Here is a 12,427-nt window from a genome sequence, read left to right on the forward strand (position 1 = left end):
TTGTAGATCGAAAGGTTCACATTTGAGAACTTGAGAAATGCAATGCTATTCCTTAAATCCATTTACAAATGTATGTTTTTTGAAATGGGAATATGTAGAGGAAATTTGTTGGAGTGCATTAAGGTGAGTCCTTTGTCCTGAGTGAAGTACAGTTTTAGAGTTTTGGAGGTTCAGAATGATGGTAGATTTTAATGATAGACAAACTATGAATCGAGTATCAGAATATTCTAGGAATATTAGAGAAGGTCTTGGGTTAGTACATGGTGATCAATGGGTAAGGTCATATATCCAATTTATGGGAATTTTAGAAGAGGAATTACCCTAGTCCTGGTTTTTTAAGTGGGAGAAGATTCTTCTTGAGGAAGTCTTTTTATAAAAAATAATGTAGTCTAAAAAGCTAGAATTCACTTAAACTAAGGTGGAGGAAATGTTCAAGGAAAAGATTCAAAATTTAAGGAAATTGTATTGACTCTGGAAGGGGATATAGTGGGCTAGCAAAGAAATGTAAAAAATGTAGATGAAAGGGTAGAGTTTCCATAAGAGGTGAGAGAAGCAAAGTGGCATCTATGGTGGTGAATGTAATTCCCAAGCTTGTTGGCAGAGGATTGGAAAATAGATTAGACGGACATGGTAACACAGAAAATAAGTTAGGACTGCTTAGCTCCAAAGATCTAGTTATCCCAGAAGGATAACTAATGTAAGTCTTAAGTAATGTAGGAGGTTTGTTAATGTGGGCTGCTTCATCCTAGCTGTCTAAAACTTACTCATTATTTAGAACTTACCTCAAAGCCCAGTTCAATTAGGCCTTTCCAAGAATTATCTCTTAACTCAAATTATACCTATTTCTGAATTTCCATTAGTCTTTGCACCTCTTATTTGATGTTTATCAGATACCATCATATATTGTAACTTACTGAATTGTTTAATCTATGTTCTTTTACTATTAACTCTGATAGAGACTATCTTATTTATCTTTAATCTCCATAGTATTTAGCATGCATAAAGCATACTGGTTAAGGATACCACCTCTGGAGTCAGACCAGTGATGGATCAATATGGTGACTTTGGGCAAGTTATTTGGATTCTTCAAACCTAAATTATTTATCTATAAAATAGAGATAATACCTTTACTGATCTCATGAGGTTTTTGTAAAGATTAAATAAAATAAACTTTACATAGGACCTAACAGTGGTAATTATCCTAAGTAAATGTTTATGGAATGAATAAGTGAATGAATGATTCTACAGCTACTTGGGAAAAAGTCATCCTTTTTAATTCTTTGACTCATATATTTAGAATGAGAATAGAGATTTTCCTATGTGCTAATACTATAATATACAGTACTGAGCTCTCTTAATGGGGGATATTTTAATATAAAGTATTGTAATACCTTTATTTCGCACTATTTGACAGACATAATGCTAAATACTTTAATATAGACCATCTCACTTTAATCCTAACAATTGAAAAGTTGGATATTCTGCCCTGTTTTAGAGATGAGAAGCTGAGTCTCAGAGAAGTGATAACTAGTAAGCAAGGTATAAATTTAGATTGTCTGGCTTTAAAATCTGTACTCTTGGTTTAATCAAAAAATTTTTTAATTTTTTAAAAATTAAAAATTAAATTTTTTTCTTCTTTTTTCCTTTTTTCTTTTTTCCCTCCCCTAAAAAAAGGAAAAAAATTTTTAAAAAATTAAAAAAAATTAAATCATTTCTTCAATTAAAAAAATCTTTACTCTTGAGCACTGTGCTATATCAGATAATCACAAGTAGAGGCAATCATTTGTTTATTAAAATACTCCAAAACAAACCTAGTATCAGTGTTTGCTTTAAGAAATGAATACAGTGAAATTAATACTGTGTATTATGGACTTAAAAATTATTTCAGGTTTCTGGGTAAACTGTAGCCCATTTATCAAAATTAATTGTTATTTAAAAAGTTTTATTTTTAAGTCGAGGTTTTACATATAGCACAGTCTACATATCTTTAATATTTAGTTTTACTGACTTTTTATACTTGAATACATACAACTGAATAGCCATCACCCCATATCAAGATAAAGAAATTTTCCAGCATCTCAGAAGGCTTACTTGTATCCTGTCCTAGTCAACATTCCTTCCTTCCCTAGGTATACCTATTCAAGGCTTTTGTCCATATTGGACGTTGGATTGTCTTGCCTTTGCTTTGTAGGAGTTCTCTGTACATTCTGGTTATGAGTCCTTTGACAGACGTATGAATTATATAGTAGTAATTATATAGTAACCGTGCTGTATGTAGATATATGTATTATAAATAGTCTGTGGCTTGCCTTCTCTTTTTATGATGAGGTTTGATAAACAGAAGTTCTTTAAGGAAGTTGAATTTATTAATCTTTTTCTTTATGGTTAATACTAATGTTTGAAAAATCTTTGCCTACTCCAAGGTTGTGAAGATAATCCCCTCCTTTTTATTCTAGAAGCTTTGTTTTCTCTTTGACATAAATTTATGATCCATTTAAAATTAATTATTGTGTATAGAGGTTAGGTTTGTTTATTTTCCCACTTGGTTATCAAATTGCTTCAGCATTGCTTATTGAAAAGACTGTTCCTTTCCCACTGAATTACAGTGGTGTGGTTGTCATAAATAGATGACCACATACGTGTGGATCATTACCATTTTTATTATGAAATCTGGGATATATTTCAATAAATTTTAAGTTCCAGGAACCCTAAAACTGTGATTAATTTGCTCACTGCACTGTATTCAATGCTTAGTATAGTGTCAGGCACACGGTAGACATTCAATAAATATTTGGTGATTGAATGAAAGAATCGTAAAAGAAAAATCTATAGAAAGTCAGAACAGTGTTGATTAGGAAAGACTTAAGCTGTTCCTAGTTGCATAGATGCTTAGATATGTAGTGGAACTAAAAATGTTTCTTTCAACTTCTGCTCCACCTCCCCCCCCCACCCCCGCGTCCCCCTCCCCTCCCCGTCCCGGTATCATAAGAATTTGAGAAGTTGTCTGGTCATATGATTCAACCAACATTTATTGAACACCTGTTAGATGCTAGGGCTTTTGCCAGGAAAATTCTTATTTAATTTTTAGAGCCAAGTTTTCTTTTTTTCCATGTCATCATACATATGTTGGTTAATGGAGATATTTTGTGAGAATCTGCTACTCTTCTGATTAGTTTTTGACCTTTATGTTTTTAGTCTGTCAGGTTGTGTAAAATCTATTAATGTAAATTATAAATCTAATAAGTTAGTGTAAAACAAAGATGGCTGTGAAAGGATTTATTTTATGACATTATTTCTCTCATTTAGTTATTAAATGATAATTTTTACCATGTCTTTGTAGAAATTGTCATGGAAGGAAAAAGAAAAAAGTCATCTTCTGAGTTACATAAGGTATGCATTAATTTTTCTTTTAACTTATTCATTATCTTTAGAGTTACTTATGATGATAGCATTTTGTCATTTGTCTTTTTAATAACATTTTAAAGAAAATATTGTAAAACCATAACTAATTGGTGTTTTTTGGGGAATGGTGTGTATCCTAATTAACTGAGAGTTAACCAGGAAACCCTTTCTGGCATCAGCCTTGTTTAAATCATTATAAGATGTACAAGTATACTTTCTAGGCCTCATTGTAGATTTTATGCAAATATTCAGTCTTTGATAACAATATATTAGAGGACCTCATGTTCATTCATTATACTGTAGAAGACATACTCAAGTCACGTGCCGACAATTACTATTTGGAATATGTTCTTTTAAACCTTTTGTTTTTCCTTTATTTATTCTCTATAAGCCAAAAGTAGCAAAACAAGCAAAAAATGAAGTTTCTACCTACTTAGGAAGTGTTTCAAAAAATTAATCAGTTTTTAGGGAGAGAATCTTTTTTTCCTCTAGAATTTTGTGATTTAAATGCAGTAGAACCCTGATTTATATTATAATAGTTTATTAGATAATTTTTCTCTGAAGCATTACAAGTTATGCACAGAAGACTTTGTCACCGAGAACTTTTATTTGGTACATTTCATGGAACAAGGTGGGAGAATAAATCATACAGGAGAGCTATAAAAGGGAATAAAGAATTCCTTATAAGACCACACAGAGAGCATGACTTTGGGTACTCTGTACCTTGGCTTTCTTCACATTTGTGGCATGTGGTTCCTTTATATAAAATTCTGGATTAGCTTAAGTGGCATAAATTTGAAGGAGGTAAAAAAGAAAATCTTAACATTGCTACCGTACCCAGTTTTAAATACATGTGTACTGACTACTTAATACCTCCGGTGAAGTGAAATGTTCTGCCTTAGGCTATTGCTTCATGAAATTTAATCTGAAATTCCACCATTAGAAATTTATAATACTGAGTAAATACATTTCTTTCTTATTTTTAGATGTACTACAGTATTTTTTAACTTTTTTTCAAGTAACTTTAGATTTACAGAAAGTTATAGGAATAGTACAGAGTTCCTGTACTTAACATTAGGTTCCCCCAATGTTAATATCTTACGTAACCTTAGTACAATGATCAAAATTAAGAAATTAACATTGGTATAATACTTTAAACTACAGACATTATTTGGATTCCTTCAGTTTTTCTACTAATGTCATTTTCCTGTTCCAGAATCCCATCCAGGATCCCATATTGCATTTAGTTGTCATGTCTTATTGATTTGCTGCAATGACAGTTCTTCAGTGTTTTTTCTTTCATGACCATAACACTTTTAAAGAGTACTTACTGGTCAGTGTTTTGTCAGATATTTTGTCTCAGATTTCTTATAATTAGATTAAGGTTATGACTTTTGGGGAAGAATACAACAGAAGTGTATCCTGTCAGTGGGTACATGATGATCATGTGTCTTATTACTGATGTTGTCAGTCTTGGTCACCTGTTGAAGATGATGTCTGCCTGGTTACTATATTGTACAGTTTCTTCTTCCCTTTGTAATAGATATTTTGGGAGAGATACTTTGAATCTATGCAAATATACTCTCTCTTCTCAACTTTCAACCACTGTTTTAGCATCTTGCAGTGGATCTTGCCTGTAACAATTATATATATGATATCCTATTGGTAATTTTTCATTTTCCTAATACCCTTTATATTTATTAATTAAAATTCTCTGTAATGGAGAGCTGTCCCTATTCCCCTGTTATTTATTTATTCATTCAATTATTTACTCGTATCAGTACAGATTCATAGGTATTTATTTTATTCTATGGATTATAATGTATTACTATTGTTATTGGTTTTGTTAATCAAAGTTTTCCAGCTTTGGCATTTGGAGATCTTGCAGGTTGGCTCCTGTGCCCTTTTGACATGCTCTTTTTTTGAGCATTCCTTACTTTCTGGTACTACAAGGTACTTTTAAGGAGCCCTGGTTCTTTTTATTGAAGATGGTATTTGGAAACTCAGGTCTGAGTGTTAGGTGTGTTCATTGCTGCTGGGTGTCATTGTATCTAGGCTCTCTCAATAAGACAGGACTAGAAAAATATAAGCATGCTAAGCTGTACACATATACACATCTCTATATTTATTTCTCTACTTCTCCATACATCTATAAAAAGTTATGAGTTCGGACTGATACTCCTGATTCTAATCCAACACCACGGGGCTTGTTCTAACCTTCTCCCTTTCCTTATTTTTTAATTTTTTTTTATTTTTTTGTGTCATTATATACAGTATGCTTACTTAATTGTTCAACAATAAAATACAAATAAAGATGTACTACTGCATTTTAAAACTGTAGAATTTCTTAGAAAATTAGCATATTCTTGTTAGTAGTTTATATTATAGCTCCCCCCCCCCCCAGGATAGTTAAGGAAATAAATTACTGAAAGATTTAAAGCTTTGATGGATATAGGGACATGATACTGATAACATTTTGAGTTTAAAGTATTTGAAAAATATTTCTAAAGCAAAACTAGTTTGTTGTAGAGAAATTAGAAAATTCAATAGAGCAAAAAAGACTACCCAGATACAACTAAAATCAATACTTTGGTGTATATTCTTCCAATTTGTCTATATCTCTGTAATAAACAAATATTTAAGTATTAAAAAATAGAAAACCACAAAATTCTGTTTTATTATTTGCTTTTTCTACTTAACTATATACTGTGAACATCATTTTCTGAAATCAGATTCAAAGTATTGCTCAGTAGATATTTATTGGATACTTAACATGTATTTGACACTATACTAGATAGACATAAGTACCAGGGAAGCTGTGGTAAACATTTTTAATGACATTATATTCCATTATATGGATGTGTCACAATTAATTTAACCAATATCCTATTATAATTTCGAGTTTTCAATTAAAAAAAAATGAAAACAGTGCTGCAATCATTATCCTTGTAGCTTAATCTATGGAACATTATTATCTACTAAATTATTCCTGGCATTTTGATAGAAGCTGAGTGTAGATTAATTCAAGGGTGATCTCTCCGGATAGATGTAGACAAAGAGTTTGAGTACTTTGAATTTTGCTAATGGGGAGATCTGTCAGCTTTGGATTTATGCATGGGGAGGATGGTACTTTATTTTGAAAACTGAAAACAAGATTTTTATTCTTCTTTGGTAAGTCATAGCCATATCTATGGGCAGACCCCCAATATTCTTTAAATAATAGCTTTATATCTATGCAGTATTTGAACAAGTGATTGAGATTCTGAAGTTTTGTATTAAGAACATGGCAAAGATCATTTCAGCCTGAGAAGTTTAAAGAGTATATGTTATGACAAAAAAGCAGAGACTCATGGATATGGACAGTAGTTAAATGGTTACCAGAGAGAGGGGGAGGGGGGCTAGATAAGGGTAGAGGGGGTCAAATGTATGGTGACGGAAGGAAATCTAACTTGAGGTGGTGAATGCATAATGCAGTATACATATGACGTATTATTGAATCATACACTTGAAACCTATATGATTTTATTAACCAATATCACCCCAATAAATTTAATAAAAAAAGAAAATTTACATGGGGAAAAAAGAGTATGTGTTAGCAATATATAACTTGTCAATAGAATCCAGCATATATTTTTTTTTCCCCTGGGTTATCTGCTTTTGATAGCATTCTCTTTTTGAGGGAATACGGTAATGAACCTCAAAGTAACAATGTGAATTGATTTACTAAATGGCTTGTTTAGTATTATATCACATCTAACATTAGTAAATAAATAAATGTTTTTAAGCTTTGTTTTTTGGAAGTTACTAGAGTCCTATCAATGTATTTAAGTATAACTTGAAGGGAAAGTGATTTAGAACCCATTTTTTCCTAACAGATTCAATTTCAATTTTTAAAGTATTAAGAGACTATTAAAAAATACTTAAAAAATGGATTAGGGATCCATTCTGATTCTTGTAATAGAGTTATAATATAGGCTTTGTAGAATTAATAGCTTAGAATTTTTGTTGCTTATATACACAGTTGAGACCATAATTAAAATTTGTCTAGGAAGAGATCAGATTGTTGCAAAAAAGACTTACATTATTTTTGATAATATAATCATTTAGAAAAAAATGAGTAGGAAAAATTGACAGTAGAGTAGTTTTACCTGAAATCTGCTTGCCACTCTAATACAATATTAGAGTAAGAAATTTAGATCTATAATTTATTGACTAGGAAGCTAAAGCAGAGATTTTTCTGGAGCTTTAACCCATTTTATGTTTGCCCCGTGAATACTCACAGGCAGTGCTTGCGGCTGCAGCATTTACCCCAAGATAACTTGCAGTTTGCCATGAAATATCTCACTTTTATTATTATTTTCACATCTCTCTAGTATATTGATAATCTTTGGAAACAGCTGAGGTCATTCTGTTTAGCATTCTGTTTTTAGTAGTGGCATTTCCATTTACAATATAGTAATTCTTGATTGCTAATAATGTTAAATCCTAGATGTTCTACTTTGTGTTGTTCCATGCTGAGAAATTTACCCCACGAAAAAAATTTTTAAATACTGATCATCATATACATTTCTGTTTCAGTAAGATTAGAGACAAGTTCTGTTTAGAAATAACTCCAAGAACAGTTTTTATATTTTATTTTCACATTGAAACTAGTCAGATTCGCTTCAGCCTTAAAGAAGGTGTTTATGTAAAATGAAATTAAGCTGGCAGTGAGCAACAACTATTTTTTCTAAATAGGAAATGGGTTAAATATTTTTTTTCTTGCCTTTAATAATTGCATGGTATTCCTATTAACAAAATAAAACATTTGGAAACATAGGAAAACACAAAAATGAAATTATCTCAATATTCAGAGATAATCACTGTTAAACATTTTTGTATATTTCTTTCCATGTATTTTTCAATACATGATTTTTTTTTTGCATTATAAAAGAGGTCATTTGGTACATATATCTTTTCTAATACTGAAAATTTTTAAGTTTTTAATTATTCTGGAACATTTTATTTAATAACAACTATAGTATCATTGTTTTGCTTTACCATAATTTTCTTTAATTATCCTTTTATTATTGTTTCTTGTTTTTGTATAAGTAATACCTAGTCTGTAACCTCGTTCATAAATATTTGTATGTATGCACTTTGATTTTATTTCCGTAGGATAAATTTCTAAAAGTATAATTGCTAAGTAAGAGTATGTGAACATTTTCAAGGTTTTTAATGCAGGTTTAGAGTTTTAATTACTATCCAGGTATCATGCGTCTATACTTTGGGGGAAGTAGAGAGGAACCCTTTCTGTAAACAGGGTAGATTATATTTTATGTCCATACTAGTGGAAGTATACATGAATATTTGTTAAGGTAAACGATTCATTGACATTGAGTCTAAGCCACTCATAGGTAAAAAGATAAAAACCGATTCATGTGAAAAAACAAAAAAGAATGTAAAATCTTTCACAGAGGACATCAACATTCTTTTATAAGATACTCATTTTACATAATACTCAACACCTGTACCCAACTCTTACTAAATCTCAGTTGATGTCCTACAGATTTGGGCTTGATCTCTTTTTATGTTATTACGATGGCCATATAGCAAATTTACCCCAAACTTAATGTTTTAAAAAGTTATTTTGCTCATGAATCTGGAATTTCTGCTGGGTTCATTTAGAGATAGCCTTTTTTTTGTTCCTCTTGAAGTTAGCTAGGTTGGCTTGGAGGCAGGAGTTTGGAATCATCTTAAAGGCTCACCCACTTAGCTTGATACCTATGCTGGGAAGACTCAGATGTCTTGGTGTCAATCTTCTTTTAACTCTTCCTGTGTGATCTTTCTATCATAATGGCTTCAGGGTAGCCAAGGTTTTTTTACCCTTTGCCTCTGGGCTTCCGAGGTGTGTGTGTGTACCTGTTAGTACATGCAGACCCATGGAAAACTCCTAAGAATGAAAATCTACTTCTGTAAACAGAGGGCAGGAAAAGACTAAAGAAAGAGGTTGGCCACTCCAATCTGGCAATCAACAGAGTCTTTTAAGGGAAACTTAAATGGGAGGCATATCTTGGGCAGCTGCAAGATGAAATAGATTTCCTGAGCCAGTTGACAGGTGCCAAAGAATTATATAGGGTTAAAGAGGGGAATAGTCATGGGTACTGGTATGTGAAGGCTTCCAGGTATGGGAAATTACTTTTAATGCTTGACCAGGTCAGGACAACAGCTTGTCCCAAGAAACATCACGTAGTTGGAGGCAGGGGAGGGATGCTGATTCAGTCTGAACACTGATTAATGATCAGAGTTTGCAGTAAGCAATCTTTCTGGCCCTGTCTACCCTTTGGTCAGACAGCAGTCATGTCATGAAGCAGTCTCTCCTCCATAGTATTGAAGGACAAAGAAGGAAAAAAGAGGGAGGGAAGAAGGAAGAACACTGAAGCATGTGAGAGATAGGCAGAAGCTATAATTACCTTTTATGATCTAGTTTTGGAAGTCCAGATTCAAGGGAAGGAGCATAAACCACACCTGATGTTGGAGCACTGTCACTTACCTTGTAAAAAGAGCATGTGGGATGTGGATTATCGGTGTGGCCATCTTTGGAAAATACAATATGCCACGTTATCTGGTGTAGGCTAATTAACCTATTCACAAAGGATTTATGGGTGTGAACGGCCAGAAGCCCTTGCCTTATCTTCTGAAAAAGCAACTATTGTTCCCTAATTAAAAGTAGAAGGAAACAATTGATTTAGAGATAACATTGTCTTTGCAGATGAAGAATTCTAAAGAGGTATCTTTTTATATAGATTAGGTATAAATAATTATTGAGTTGTTGGTGCCCAGGAGGATTAACTCAGAGGTGGGTAGTGAAGTAAAAGAGTCAAGATACACTTTCTTCTAATTTATTTTATCCTTCTGATTTCTGTTTCACTTTCATTGAAATCATTTATGGATTGTTACTGGTTGTAGTTGAAACAGTGTTTATTATATATTATATTTTGTAGGCTCTACTTGATGCTTAACCATCATTTATAACTTTCTCTCAATATGAAAGTTAAGATATTTAAGTTTGAAACATGATTTCAGACTGTGGCTATGATGCATATACATTCATTCATTTGTTCATTCAGCATATAACAGAGCCATACACATTGGTGATATAAAGGTGACTAAGTCAGGGTCTTTTCTTTAAGGACCTCCACAGCCTGGAGATGAAGATAGATATGTAGATGGTTATAGTATGCTACGTGTAATATAAATAATGTGATATAAATGTACCAAGTACTAACACCCAGAGAAAGGAATGCCTTGGTGTGGGAGTGACAGTTTGTGGGTAAGAGAATAATTTTGAGCAGAATCTGAAGTATTTCACAAGGAGAAGTAGAAGGAAGGGCATTCTAGATTGAGGGAGCAGTATATAGAAAGGTCTAGAGATCTAAAGTAATTTGACATGTTTGAAGAAGGCCGAGTAAACTCGATGTGATTGGGATATAGAGTTTGTGGCATATGGGTGATGTGAAAGAGCTTAGGTTGGTTGATAAGAGTTTTGTCTATAAGTATGGGTGCTATTGCTGCATTTTAAGTATTGTAGCTGTAATTAGATTTGTATATTAGAGAACCCTAGGGATAGCATTTGAAAAATTGTAAGGGGAAGAGACTATAGGTAAGAGAATAGTTGTGAAGCTATTGTGATACTTCATTTATCTATCTTGATACTGAATGAGATGTTTCTTTTTTAATAAAATTATATTTAACTGCCTATAAATTAAACACTGAATTTAAAACTCTTTAAAGCTAGTAGCAAAATATTAATGCAGGTAATATAATGGTTCTGTTAGCTGATTCAGCTCTTATTTATATTTCAATAAAACTGATTATTTTCTCATTCTGGTTTCAGATAACAAAGATGTTAAATGCAAAACCAGATGATGTTTATGTTAAATCATCACTGTCAAAACTCAGAAGCTCAGAACAGTGGGATCTCCCTTTGCAGAGGGTAAATAAAAACTAATTTCTTTTAAGTGTATGGTATTATTTGGTGCATTTAAAATATTTAAGGAAAACTGAATTTTTATTTTCTTAAATGTTCTTCTGTGGATTTTCTTGTATTACGTATTTGCAGGTTTTAAATTAGCTTGTTTCTGGCATATGTTGAACTGATGCTCTGAGGTTAGGGTTTTCAGTTTACATAAGAGTGTACCTTATTATGCATTCATGTTTTCTTCATGACATTGAAATCTCATTGTTGTAAAATAAGTTGTATTTTAAATTTATGAGGATATCAATCTTATTAGAATCACATGCTCATTCTTTTATTTTGTGAATTTGAGAGGGCATATCTTAAAGGGTAACACAGTAGCACACCTGTTTTTCAAAAGATATTCTGATTATACATCTGGACTTTAATTTTATCCCTATTAAACATAATTATAGAGATCTCAAGAATAAGGCTTAAGATAGCACTTTTTAAGTATAATTTTTTCTCTTCCCTAGCACAAGTCATGGTCAGTTTTTTAAAGACAGTTTTTCTCAGATTTTCCAGTTTATCCATTTGATGCTATATTGGTCTGCTAGGCTAACATAACAAAATACCACAGACTAGGTGGCTTAAACAACAAAAATTTATTTTCTCACAATTCTGGAAGCTGGAAGTCCAAGATCAAGATGTGTACAGGCTTGGTTTCTCTTAAGGCCACTCTGTGGCTTACAGATGACCATTTTCTTGTTGTTGCCTCATGTGGCCTTTTTTTGTGTCCCCACATCTCTGGTATTTCTTTCTGTTCTTATAAGGACACCAATCCTGTTGGATTAGGGCCCTGCCTTATGACCTCATTTAACCTTAATTACCTCTGTAAAGGCCTTAGCTCCACATATAGTCATTTTGGCAGTTAGAATTCAACATATGAATTTGGTGGGGGGAGGGGGACGAAAATCAGTTCTTAATAGTAGGATTTCAAGATAAATTTGATATGTTTTTATGTTACAGACAAGAAGAATTAACCATTTATTATAACTTGCTCTCAGAGGAAAGATTTGTCATTAATAG

At 32.3% G+C, this 12,427-nt stretch overlaps 1 protein-coding gene across 12 annotated transcripts in view; it reads left to right on the forward strand.

The window, feature by feature from the left end:
* SENP7 (SUMO specific peptidase 7) overlaps nucleotides 1–12,427 on the forward strand; it is a 123,882-nt gene that overhangs the window by 21,531 nt on the left and 89,924 nt on the right. For all 12 annotated transcript variants that reach the window (XR_004950310.1, XM_016144729.2, XM_036218507.1 and 9 more), the window contains 2 exons: nucleotides 3,341–3,390; nucleotides 11,279–11,377. Coding sequence is in view for 11 of the 12 variants with exons in the window: in XM_016144729.2 (XP_016000215.2) it covers nucleotides 3,341–3,390; nucleotides 11,279–11,377 (149 nt within the window). In the remaining variant the exon portion in view is untranslated. The remainder of the gene's footprint in view (nucleotides 1–3,340; nucleotides 3,391–11,278; nucleotides 11,378–12,427) is intronic.

The sequence above is a fragment of the Rousettus aegyptiacus genome, unplaced genomic scaffold (genome assembly GCF_014176215.1).
Source record: "Rousettus aegyptiacus isolate mRouAeg1 unplaced genomic scaffold, mRouAeg1.p scaffold_m13_p_4, whole genome shotgun sequence".
NCBI classification, from domain to species: domain Eukaryota; kingdom Metazoa; phylum Chordata; class Mammalia; order Chiroptera; family Pteropodidae; genus Rousettus; species Rousettus aegyptiacus.